Below are 12,145 nucleotides of genomic sequence, written 5' to 3'. Positions count from 1 at the left end.
CTCCTCCTCCCTCTCAACCACGTTCTCCTCCTCCTCCCTCTCAACTCCATTCTCCTCCTCCTCCCTCTCAACTCCATTCTCCTCCTCCCTCTCAACTCCATTCTCCTCCTCCTCCCTCTCAACTCCATTCTCCTCCTCCTCCCTCTCAACTCCATTCTCCTCCTCCTCCCTCTCAACTCCATTCTCCTCCTCCTCCCTCTCAACTCCATTCTCCTCCTCCTCCTCCCTCTCTCAACTCAACTCCATTCTCTCTCCTCCTCCTCCTCTCAACCACGTTCTCCTCCTCCTCCCTCTCAACTCCATTCTCCTCCTCCTCCCTCTCAACCACCTTCTCCTCCTCCTCCCTCTCCTCTCAACTCCATTCTCCTCCTCCTCCCTCTCAACTCCATTCTCCTCCTCCTCCCTCTCAACTCATTCTCCTCCTCCTCCCTCTCAACTCCATTCTCCTCCTCCTCTCAACTCCATTCTCCTCCTCCTCCCTCTCAACTCCATTCTCCTCCTCCTCCTCCTCCCTCTCAACTCCATTCTCCTCTTCCTCCCTCTCAACTCCATTCTCCTCCTCCTCCCTCTCAACTCCATTCTCCTCCTCCTCCCTCTCAACTCCATTCTCCTCCTCCTCCCTCTCAACCACATTCTCCTCCTCCTCCCTCTCAACAACATTCTCCTCCTCCTCCCTCTCAACTCCATTCTCCTCCTCCTCCCTCTCAACTCCATTCTCCTCCTCCTCCCTCTCAACTCCATTCTCCTCCTCCTCCCTCTCAACTCCATTCTCCTCCTCCTCCCTCTCAACTCCATTCTCCTCCTCCTCCATCTCAATCCCATTCTCCTCCTCCTCCCTCTCAACTCCATTCTCCTCCTCCTCCCTCTCAACTCCATTCTCCTCCTCCTCCCTCTCAACCACATTCTCCTCCTCCTCCCTCTCAACCACGTTCTCCTCCTCCTCCCTCTCAACTCCATTCTCCTCCTCCTCCCTCTCAACTCCATTCTCCTCCTCCTCCCTCTCAACTCCATTCTCCTCCTCCTCCCTCTCAACTCCATTCTCCTCCTCCTCCCTCTCAACTCCATTCTCCTCCTCCTCCCTCTCAACTCCATTCTCCTCCTCCTCCCTCTCAACTCCATTCTCCTCCTCCTCCCTCTCAACTCCATTCTCCTCCTCCTCCCTCTCAACTCCATTCTCCTCCTCCTCCCTCTCAACTCCATTCTCCTCCTCCTCCCTCTCAACTCCATTCTCCTCCTCCTCCTCCTCCCTCTCAATCCCATTCTCCTCCTCCTCCCTCTCAACTCCATTCTCCTCCTCCTCCCTCTCAACTCCATTCTCCTCCTCCCTCTCAACTCCATTCTCCTCCTCCTCCCTCTCAACTCCATTCTCCTCCTCCTCCCTCTCAACTCCATTCTCCTCCTCCTCCCTCTTCAACTCCATTCTCCTCCTCCTCCCTCTCAACTCCATTCTCCTCCTCCTCCCTCTCAACTCCATTCTCCTCCTCCTCCCTCTCAACCACATTCTCCTCCTCCTCCCTCTCAACTCCATTCTCCTCCTCCTCCCTCTCAACTCCATTCTCCTCCTCCTCCCTCTCAACTCCATTCTCCTCCTCCTCCTCTCAACTCCATCTCCTCCTCCTCCCTCTCAACTCCATCTCCTCCTCCTCCCTCTCAACTCCATTCTCCTCCTCCTCCCTCTCAACTCCATCTCCTCTCCCTCCTCCATCCCTCTCAACTCCATTCTCCTCCTCCCTCTCAACTCCATTCTCCTCCTCCTCCCTCTCAACTCCATCCAACCCTCTCCTCCTCCTCCCTCTCAACTCCATTCTCCTCCTCCTCCCTCTCAACTCCATCTCCTCCTCCTCCCTCTCAACTCCATTCTCCTCCTCCTCCCTCTCAACTCCATTCTCCTCCTCCTCCCTCTCAACTTCTCCTCCCTCTCAACCCTTCTCCTCTCCTCCCTCTCAACTCCATTCTCCTCCTCCTCCTCCAACCCTTCCTCCTCCTCCCTCTCAACTCCATTCTCCTCCTCCCTCTCAACCCTCTCCTCCTCCTCCCTCTCAACTCCATCCTCTCCTCCTCCTCCCTCTCAACTCCTCCTCCTCTCAACTCCTTCTCCTCTCAACTCCATTCTCCTCCTCCCTCTCAACTCCATTCTCCTCCTCCCTCTCAACTCCATTCTCCTCCTCCTCCTCTCAACTCCATCTCCTCCTCCTCCCTCTCAACTCTCCTCCTCCTCCCTCTCAACTTCTCCTCCTCCTCCCTCTCAACTCTCCTCCTCCTCCCTCTCATTCTCTCCTCCTCCCTCTCAACTCCATTCTCCTCCTCCTCCCTCTACAACTTCATTCTCCTCCTCCTCCCTCTCAAGCCCATTCTCCTCCTCCCTCTCAACTCCATTCTCCTCCTCCTCCCTCTCAACTCCATTCTCCTCCTCCTCCTCCTCCCTCTCAACTCCATTCTCCTCTTCCTCCCTCTCAACTCCATTCTCCTCCTCCTCCCTCTCAACCACGTTCTCCTCCTCCTCCCTCTCAACTCCATTCTCCTCCTCCTCCCTCTCAACTCCATTCTCCTCCTCCTCCCTCTCAACACCATTCTCCTCCTCCTCCCTCTCAACTCCATTCTCCTCCTCCTCCCTCTCAACTCCATTCTCCTCCTCCTCCCTCTCAACTCCATTCTCCTCCTCCTCCCTCTCAATCCCATTCTCCTCCTCCTCCCTCTCAACCACATTCTCCTCCTCCTCCCTCTCAACCACGTTCTCCTCCTCCTCCCTCTCAATCCCATTCTCCTCCTCCTCCCTCTCAACCACGTTCTCCTCCTCCTCCCTCTCAACCACGTTCTCCTCCTCCTCCCTCTCAACTCCATTCTCCTCCTCCTCCCTCTCAACTCCATTCTCCTCCTCCTCCCTCTCAACTCCATTCTCCTCCTCCTCCCTCTCAACCACGTTCTCCTCCTCCTCCCTCTCAACTCCATTCTCCTCCTCCTCCCTCTCAACTCCATTCTCCTCCTCCTCCCTCTCAACTCCATTCTCCTCCTCCTCCCTCTCAACTCCATTCTCCTCCTCCTCCCTCTCAACCCATTCTCCTCCTCCTCCTCTCAACTCCATTCTCCTCCTCCTCCCTCTCAACTCCATTCTCCTCCTCCTCCCTCTCAACTCCATTCTCCTCCTCCTCCCTCTCAACTCCATTCTCCTCCTCCTCCCTCTCAACTCCATTCTCCTCCTCCTCCCTCTCAACTCCATTCTCCTCCTCCTCCCTCTCAACTCCATTCTCCTCCTCCTCCCTCTCAACTCCATTCTCCTCCTCCTCCCTCTCAACTCCATTCTCCTCCTCCTCCCTCTCAACTCCATTCTCCTCCTCCTCCCTCTCAACTCCATTCTCCTCCTCCTCCCTCTCAACTCCATTCTCCTCCTCCTCCCTCTCAACTCCATTCTCCTCCTCCTCCCTCTCAACTCCATTCTCCTCCTCCTCCCTCTCAACTCCATTCTCCTCCTCCTCCCTCTCAACTCCATTCTCCTCCTCCTCCCTCTCAACTCCATTCTCCTCCTCCTCCCTCTCAACTCCATTCTCCTCCTCCTCCCTCTCAACTCCATTCTCCTCCTCCTCCCTCTCAACTCCATTCTCCTCCTCCTCCCTCTCAACTCCATTCTCCTCCTCCTCCCTCTCAACTCCATTCTCCTCCTCCTCCCTCTCAACTCCATTCTCCTCCTCCTCCCTCTCAACTCCATTCTCCTCCTCCTCCCTCTCAACTCCATTCTCCTCCTCCTCCCTCTCAACTCCATTCTCCTCCTCCTCCCTCTCAACTCCATCCTCCTCCTCCTCCCTCTCAACTCCATTCTCCTCCTCCTCCCTCTCAACTCCATTCTCCTCCTCCTCCCTCTCAACTCCATTCTCCTCCTCCTCCCTCTCAACTCCATTCTCCTCCTCCTCCCTCTCAACTCCATTCTCCTCCTCCTCCCTCTCAACTCCATTCTCCTCCTCCTCCCTCTCAACTCCATTCTCCTCCTCCTCCCTCTCAACTCCATTCTCCTCCTCCTCCCTCTCAACTCCATTCTCCTCCTCCTCCCTCTCAACTCCATCCTCCTCCTCCTCCCTCTCAACTCCATTCTCCTCCTCCTCCCTCTCAACTCCATTCTCCTCCTCCTCCCATCTCCTCCTCCTCCCTCAACTCCATTCTCCTCCTCCTCCCTCTCAACTCCATTCTCCTCCTCCTCCCTCTCAACTCCATTCTCCTCCTCCTCCCTCTCAACTCCTCTCCTCTCCTCAACTCCTTCTCCTCCTCCTCCTCCCTCTCAACTCCATTCTCCTCCTCCTCCCTCTCAACTCCATTCTCCTCCTCCTCCCTCTCAACTCCATTCTCCTCCTCCTCCCTCTCAACTCCATTCTCCTCCTCCTCCCTCTCAACTCCATTCTCCTCCTCCTCCCTCTCAACTCCATTCTCCTCCTCCTCCTCCCTCTCAACTCCATTCTCCTCCTCCTCCCTCTCAACTCCATTCTCCTCCTCCTCCCTCTCAACTCCTTCTCCTCCTCCTCCCTCTCAACTCCATTCTCCTCCTCCTCCCTCTCAACTCCATTCTCCTCCTCCTCCCTCTCAACTCCATTCTCCTCCTCCTCCCTCTCAACTCTCAACTCCATTCTCCTCCTCCTCCCTCTCAACTCCATTCTCCTCCTCCTCCTCCTCCTCCATTCTCCTCCTCCTCCTCCTCCCTCTCAACTCCATTCTCCTCCTCCTCCCTCTCAACTCCATTCTCCTCTTCCTCCCTCTCAACTCCATTCTCCTCCTCCTCCTCCCTCTCAACCACGTTCTCCTCCTCCTCCCTCTCAACTCCATTCTCCTCCTCCTCCCTCTCAACTCCATTCTCCTCCTCCTCCCTCTCAACTCCATTCTCCTCCTCCTCCCTCTCAACTCCATTCTCCTCCTCCTCCCTCTCAACTCCATTCTCCTCCTCCTCCCTCTCAACTCCATTCTCCTCCTCCTCCCTCTCAACTCCATTCTCCTCCTCCTCCCTCTCAACTCCATTCTCCTCCTCCTCCCTCTCAACTCCATTCTCCTCCTCCTCCCTCTCAACTCCATTCTCCTCCTCCTCCTCCCTCTCAACCACGTTCTCCTCCTCCTCCCTCTCAACTCCATTCTCCTCCTCCTCCCTCTCAACTCCATTCTCCTCCTCCTCCCTCTCAACTCCATTCTCCTCCTCCTCCCTCTCAACTCCATTCTCCTCCTCCTCCCTCTCAACTCCATTCTCCTCCTCCTCCTCTCTCAACTCCATTCTCCTCCTCCTCCCTCTCAACTTCATTCTCCTCCTCCTCCCTCTCAACTCCATTCTCCTCCTCCTCCCTCTCAACTCCATTCTCCTCCTCCTCCCTCTCAACTCCATTCTCCTCCTCCTCCCTCTCAACTCCATTCTCCTCCTCCTCCCTCTCAACTCCATTCTCCTCCTCCTCCCTCTCAACTCCATTCTCCTCCTCCTCCCTCTCAACTCCATTCTCCTCCTCCTCCCTCTCAACTCCATTCTCCTCCTCCTCCCTCTCAACTCCATTCTCCTCCTCCTCCCTCTCAACTTCATTCTCCTCCTCCTCCCTCTCAACTCCATTCTCCTCCTCCTCCCTCTCAACTCCATTCTCCTCCTCCTCCCTCTCAACTCCATTCACCCTTCTCCTCCTCCTCCCTCTCAACTCCATTCTCCTCCTCCTCCCTCTCAACCCATTCTCCTCCTCCTCCCTCTCAACTCCATTCTCCTCCTCCTCCTCCTCCTCTCAACCACGTTCTCCTCCTCCTCCCTCTCAACTCCATTCTCCTCCTCCTCCCTCTCAACTTCATTCTCCTCCTCCTCCCTCTCAACAACATTCTCCTCCTCCTCCCTCTCAACTCCATTCTCCTCCTCCTCCCTCTCAACCACATTCTCCTCCTCCTCCCTCTCAACTCCATTCTCCTCCTCCTCCCTCTCAACTCCATTCTCCTCCTCCTCCCTCTCAACTTCATTCTCCTCCTCCTCCCTCTCAACATTCTCCTCCTCCTCCCTCTCAACTCCATTCTCCTCTTCCTCCCTCTCAACCACGTTCTCCTCCTCCTCCCTCTCAACTCCATTCTCCTCCTCCTCCCTCTCAACTCCATTCTCCTCCTCCTCCCTCTCAACCACATTCTCCTCCTCCTCCCTCTCAACTCCATTCTCCTCCTCCTCCCTCTCAACTCCATTCTCCTCCTCCTCCCTCTCAACATTCTCCTCCTCCTCCCTCTCAACTCCATTCTCCTCCTCCTCCCTCTCAACCACATTCTCCTCCTCCTCCCTCTCAACTCCATTCTCCTCCTCCTCCCTCTCAACTCCATTCTCCTCCTCCTCCCTCTCAACTTCATTCTCCTCCTCCTCCCTCTCAACTCCATTCTCCTCCTCCTCCCTCTCAACTCCATTCTCCTCCTCCTCCCTCTCAACCACGTTCTCCTCCTCCTCCCTCTCAACTCCATTCTCCTCCTCCTCCCTCTCAACTCCATTCTCCTCCTCCTCCCTCTCAACCACATTCTCCTCCTCCTCCCTCTCAACTCCATTCTCCTCCTCCTCCCTCTCAACTCCATTCTCCTCCTCCTCCCTCTCAACTCCATTCTCCTCCTCCTCCCTCTCAACCACGTTCTCCTCCTCCTCCCTCTCAACTCCATTCTCCTCCTCCTCCCTCTCAACTCCATTCTCCTCCTCCTCCCTCTCAACTCCATTCTCCTCCTCCTCCCTCTCAACTCCATTCTCCTCCTCCTCCCTCTCAACTCCATTCTCCTCCTCCTCCCTCTCAACCACATTCTCCTCCTCCTCCCTCTCAACTCCATTCTCCTCCTCCTCCCTCTCAACCACGTTCTCCTCCTCCTCCCTCTCAACTCCATTCTCCTCCTCCTCCCTCTCAACCACGTTCTCCTCCTCCTCCCTCTCAACTCCATTCTCCTCCTCCTCCCTCTTCTGCCTTCCAGGGGAGTAATGCAATGGGAATGATACAAGCCTCCAGCTCCAGCCACAAACTGACCCACATTTCTGGCATTAAACCACAACTGTGCAAATGAGCCTGACGCACTATGGCACCAAAGGAGTAAAGATTTTTACTCCTTGTCTATGTGAAGGATGAAAGAAATAAAGTCAATTCAGTTCAAAATGCTTTGAAACAAATATTCCTTGTGCAAGGAAGGGTTTTGCATCAGTGAAGGGAAACGTATGATTCGCATCATAATTCTGCGTGCCCTTTCTCCCTTTCCCCACCACCTTGCTCAGCCTCCAAAGAAGCACCTGCAGAACGGGTTGATCCGTGGCTATCAGATTGGTTATCGGGAGTACAGCACAGGGGGCAACTACCAGTTCAACATCATCAGCATGGAGACGACTGGCGACAGTGAACTCTACACCCTGGACAATCTGAAGAAGTTCACACAGTACGGAGTGGTGGTGCAGGCATGCAACCGAGCTGGCACGGGACCATCCTCGCAGGAGATTATAGCCACTACACTGGAAGACGGTAGGACAATGACAGTAACAGCTTGTACAGGTAGAGCAGGATCGGAGGGAGGGTGGCACTGAGCCGCATGGGAGGGTTAAAGACAAGAGATTCTGCAGATGCTGGAAATCTTGAGCAACGCACACAAAATGCTGGAGGAACTCAGCAGGACAGGTGGTATCTGAGGAGGGGAATAAACAGTCAAGGTTTCTGGGCAAGACGCTTCATCAGGAATTCTGATGTCTGGAACTTATATCAGCAGCTACTTGCAGATAATGGGTCGGTCTGGCCTTGGGAGGCATCTACCTTGATTTTAATTCTGAACCAGGCATCAAGAAAGTAAAGGGCTAATTGCCCAAGAGATAGGGAGGGATGTCACATAAGGCAAGAGGTAGTTTAGTAAAACCTAGGCATTTGTCAGACTACACATTCCTAAAGTAGACACTATATTAGTCCTGACGAAGGGTCTCGGCCTGAAACGTCGACTGCACCTCTTCCTAGAGATGCTGCCTGGCCTGCTGCGTTCACCAGCAACTTTTATGTGTGTTGCCTGAAACAAATTCCATGACCTGTTCAAAACCTTCTTCGAGAAATGCAACATTTCCACTGACTCCAGGGAATCCCAAACCCATGACCACTCATAGTGCAGAAGGAGCATTCAGGATGGTGTTGAGAACAGAGGTCCATCACCAACCAGCTTCCCTCTCTGTGGAAGAATTTGTGGTCCTCATATTGAGCTAAAAACTCTCAAAAGCAAGGTGGGAGTGAGGCCTCCTCAGTTCCGAGAAGAGTTAGGAATTTAAAATTCCAGCCATGTTTTGTGAGTTAACGGTCCGAAGGATACTATCCTTGGGAAAGGATCAGTTGCTAAAACAAATTGTGTATTGAACACCTCAAGACAGAATATCAGGAGTTTAAAAGAACAGAGTGCGAAAGGCGAAGGGTCCAGAAAAAGGCAATGGGAAGAGTGTAAGGCAGTGGGAGTGGTTGTACCTTTTCCTGCTGGCATGGGGTTCAGTGAGCAATTCTAGATGCAAAATGTGTCTGTTTGGTGTCACTGTCACAGAATCTGAACTGCACATTCAGTCCACAGAAAGAATGAGTTCAGCTATTTCAGCCTTCCTAGAGTGCCCTCTGCTGGTCAAACCCTGGGATGGGTAACAAACGGCTTCAGCTTAAACACTGAGAAACAATGTTCCCTCTGATACTCTAATATTTTTAACAGCTGTGCGAACCAACCACTGCTCTGAGCAGGAAACTCTTACAGGGCCTGAAAACTGCGTAGCACTTTGATGGAACATTATATAATAGAAAATTCCAGCTGCGCGGCGTCAAAGGCTATGTGCGTGGGAGCATTTCAGTTACTGCACGGCTGTGCACCCACGCAGATTAGAGGAGACAGTGCTGAGAAAGTGAGTGTTAGAAATTAATGGGAAAACAGGTGGAAGATTTATAATAACCATCCTTAGGGGTACTGTAACATTATAAATTACGCACAAACGTGAATTACACCACAACAAATGAGGATTTTATTATTTATTGATTGAAAGGATGTGGATGTCAGTGGTAGTACTGGCATTTGTTGTCTGTCCTTAATTGTCCCTGAGCTAATGAACTGGCTAGATTGGGTAAGGAAGTTAGTGAACCCACATAGAGCTTCAAGGACCCCAAACTGCCATCAGCTTTTCAGATCAGAATCAGAAGAAGGTCAGAATCAAGTTTAATATCATCGGCATATATCATGAGATTTGTTGACTTTGAGACAGCAGTATAATGCAGTACAAGAATAGAGAAAAGTTTACTTGTCTATGATGGTGGGATCTGGTGGCCCACATTGCTGGACAATCATTCAGTAATTTAATCGCATTGTTACCCAGTACAGGATGCAACTCTGAAATTCTTCTTGTCCAGATAGCCATGAAACCAAGAAAAAAAAAGAACAAGAACATGATCATCGACCCCCAAATCTCCTCTCCCCCACACAAAAAAAACGATCAACAATGAAATAAGAGCATCATCTCCCAAATCCCCTTCCCCTGCACAAAAAAACGAGAAAGAGTGAGTGAAAAACACAGAATATAGAAACTATAAGACTGAGAAAAGTCCATAGTCCATTGTCTAAAACCATAGCCATATCCATATTCAAAACGCAGCACGTTCTCCAGGCACAGCAACTGGCCACTTAGGCTCCCCTCTCCAGCAGCAGAGCTATAAAGGCAGTCAGCTGGCGCTCACCTTCTGCAATTGCCCTGATGTTTCAATCTCCCTTGACATTTTAATCAGCAAACAATTGAAGCTTTAATTGGTAAAATGGAGTCGAACATCACCTCATGCCCCCCACCCCCGGCCTCCTTCCCACGAGGATCATGCTCGCTATCTCCCAGAATCCTCTTGGAGACAGCAAAGCACTGCATCACCCAAACGATATCCGAACCGTAAATCACAGGCTCCAACAGGTCCAGAAACACATTCAAGACAGAAAAAACAGCCATAAAGGGCATAAGGGAAGTGAAATAAATAGTTTTGTGGTCTATCCAGAAGATGTTGACTGTGGGAGCATTATACGCAGGCGCCATCTTGACTGGGAACATTGTTATCAATAATGGCAACCATAAAGCTAACAGATCACAGTCCACATTTATCATCCTGTCTTGGTCAGTTTTGAATGTGATTTCTCAGAATCATAATTGGCAATTAAGTGCCCTCTAAATTGATCAAACAATCTACACAGTACTGGAGCATTTATGGATGGGGAATAAATACTGTCCTAACCAACTACACCCTCATCCTGACCTTGGCTGATGTCCATGTGGATTTTGCACATTTTCCCTGTAACTGCAAGGGTTTCCAAATATGTGCAATTTGGTAGGTTAATTGGCCATTGTAAATTGCCTCTGGTATCGTTGGATGTTAGAAAGATTAGTATGAATTTGACAGGAATGTAAGAGAAAATGAGTTGCTGGGAAATGAGTGGCAGAATAGACTAAGATGCTTCCTTCTATGCTGAGAGGAAAAAGGAGAATAAAAAATCTTTTGATTGCTTTTCTTTAAATCTAATTTAATATTAATCTTTGATCTTTTCCTTTTAATTATTAAACCAATCTCATTAAAGATTATTTTGGTACCATTACTTTTGACTGACTGTGACTGTACCAGTACCAGAGATATATTTCCATCTTCACGCAATACCTACCCTCCACTTAGTGAGCCACATGCTCTTTCCCTGTACCACTCTCCCTGTCATGCACCTCCCACCAAGTGAGCAGGCTAACCAATCTTCAGATGCAGGAACCCATCAAGAAAGAATGAAATTCAAGCTCTATTCTGGAAATTTCTAAGTGCAGGGTGAGCAACAACAGTGGCCTGTAAGGAGCTTGTATGTCCTCCCCTTGACTGCGTGGGTTTCCTCCGAGTGTTCTGGTTTACTCCCACAGTCTAAAGACGTATCGGTTAGGGGGTTAATTGGTCATTATAAATTGTCCTGTGAGCAGGCTAAAGTTGTCAGGCGTTGCTGGGTGGTGCGGTTCAAAGGATCTAAAGAGTCTACTCTGCACTCTATATTAATCAATAATCCAACTGCATAACTGCAAGGCAAATAAGGTCCTCAGCACAGGAAAGTCGAAAGTCTTCCTTGGTAAAAGCTTATGTGCTTGACTTCGGTAGAAACAGATTACATAAATGGAGTTCACCGATATATTCCATGTGTAACACACCTAGGTAGGGATGAATTTCTAACCCCATGGTCCTTAATTAGTTTTACAAACTAATACAATTGGGGCTTAATTTTAAGATGACTGGAGGAAAGTATAGTGGGGGGGGGTGGATATCAGAGATAAGTTTTTTACAGAGAGAGTTGTGAGTGTATAAATTACCCTGCCAAAGGTGATGGTAGAGGCAGATACATTTGGCGCATTTAAGAAATCCTTAGATAGGCACATGGATAATAGAAAACTGGAGGGCTCTGTAGGAGGGAAGGGTTAGATTAATCTTAGAGTAGTTTAAAAGGTTAGCACAACATTGCGGGCCAAAGGGTCTGTACTCTCCTGGGTTCCATGTTCAATGTAACTTCAATGGCCAACAGAACTGGCATTTATTGCTTACCCTGAGAAGGTAGTGGCACACCACTGCCTCGAATCACCGCTGCCTTTGATCAGGATGTCAACAATGGCAGAGGATTAATAAAACCATGTGGTTTGCCAGGCAGATTCCATGGGTAGCTTAGATGTAGTCATAGTGAAGTAGGACTAGAGTCACATTGAGGCCAGTCTGAGTTAGGGCAGCAGGATTCCTTTTCCTGAGGCATCTCTGCATTTTTTGGTCTCTGTGGTTTGAACCAACTTGCTTTTCAATGGCTTATTTGTGTGGTTCTATACATTCATGAGTGTTAATGGGCTTCTGGCTGGCATTTTTGGTTTTCATGATATCTAATTGACACTTTTATGGAGCCTCTCACTTGTTTTCTTCTTAATGTCAGTTCCCAGCCGACCACCTGACAATGTCCAAGCCACTGCCATCTCTCCAGAGGTCATCTCACTCTCCTGGTCTATGCCACCAAAGGAGGCACTGAATGGGATTCTACAAGGATACCGGGTTATTTATTGGGCAAATCTGCCAGATGGGGGTAAGTATGTGAAAGGCTGTGGTTAGTGTTAGCCTCTCCGAAGAAAAGATACAACAGAATCATTCAATTTGGCTCTTCTCATAAA

General features: G+C 50.6%; 1 protein-coding gene across 2 annotated transcripts in view; it reads left to right on the top strand.

Annotated features, from left to right (window-relative positions):
* Nucleotides 1-12,145, top strand: part of LOC134347866 (cell adhesion molecule DSCAM-like) — an 804,792-nt gene that overhangs the window by 651,564 nt on the left and 141,083 nt on the right. For both annotated transcript variants that reach the window (XM_063050412.1, XM_063050413.1), the window contains 2 exons: nucleotides 7,220-7,460; nucleotides 11,914-12,060. In XM_063050412.1, coding sequence (XP_062906482.1) covers nucleotides 7,220-7,460; nucleotides 11,914-12,060 — 388 coding nt within the window. The remainder of the gene's footprint in view (nucleotides 1-7,219; nucleotides 7,461-11,913; nucleotides 12,061-12,145) is intronic.

The sequence above is a fragment of the Mobula hypostoma genome, chromosome 6 (assembly GCF_963921235.1).
Source record: "Mobula hypostoma chromosome 6, sMobHyp1.1, whole genome shotgun sequence".
Taxonomy (NCBI): Eukaryota; Metazoa; Chordata; class Chondrichthyes; order Myliobatiformes; family Myliobatidae; genus Mobula; species Mobula hypostoma.
This window is presented reverse-complemented; position numbering and strand designations above follow the sequence as displayed.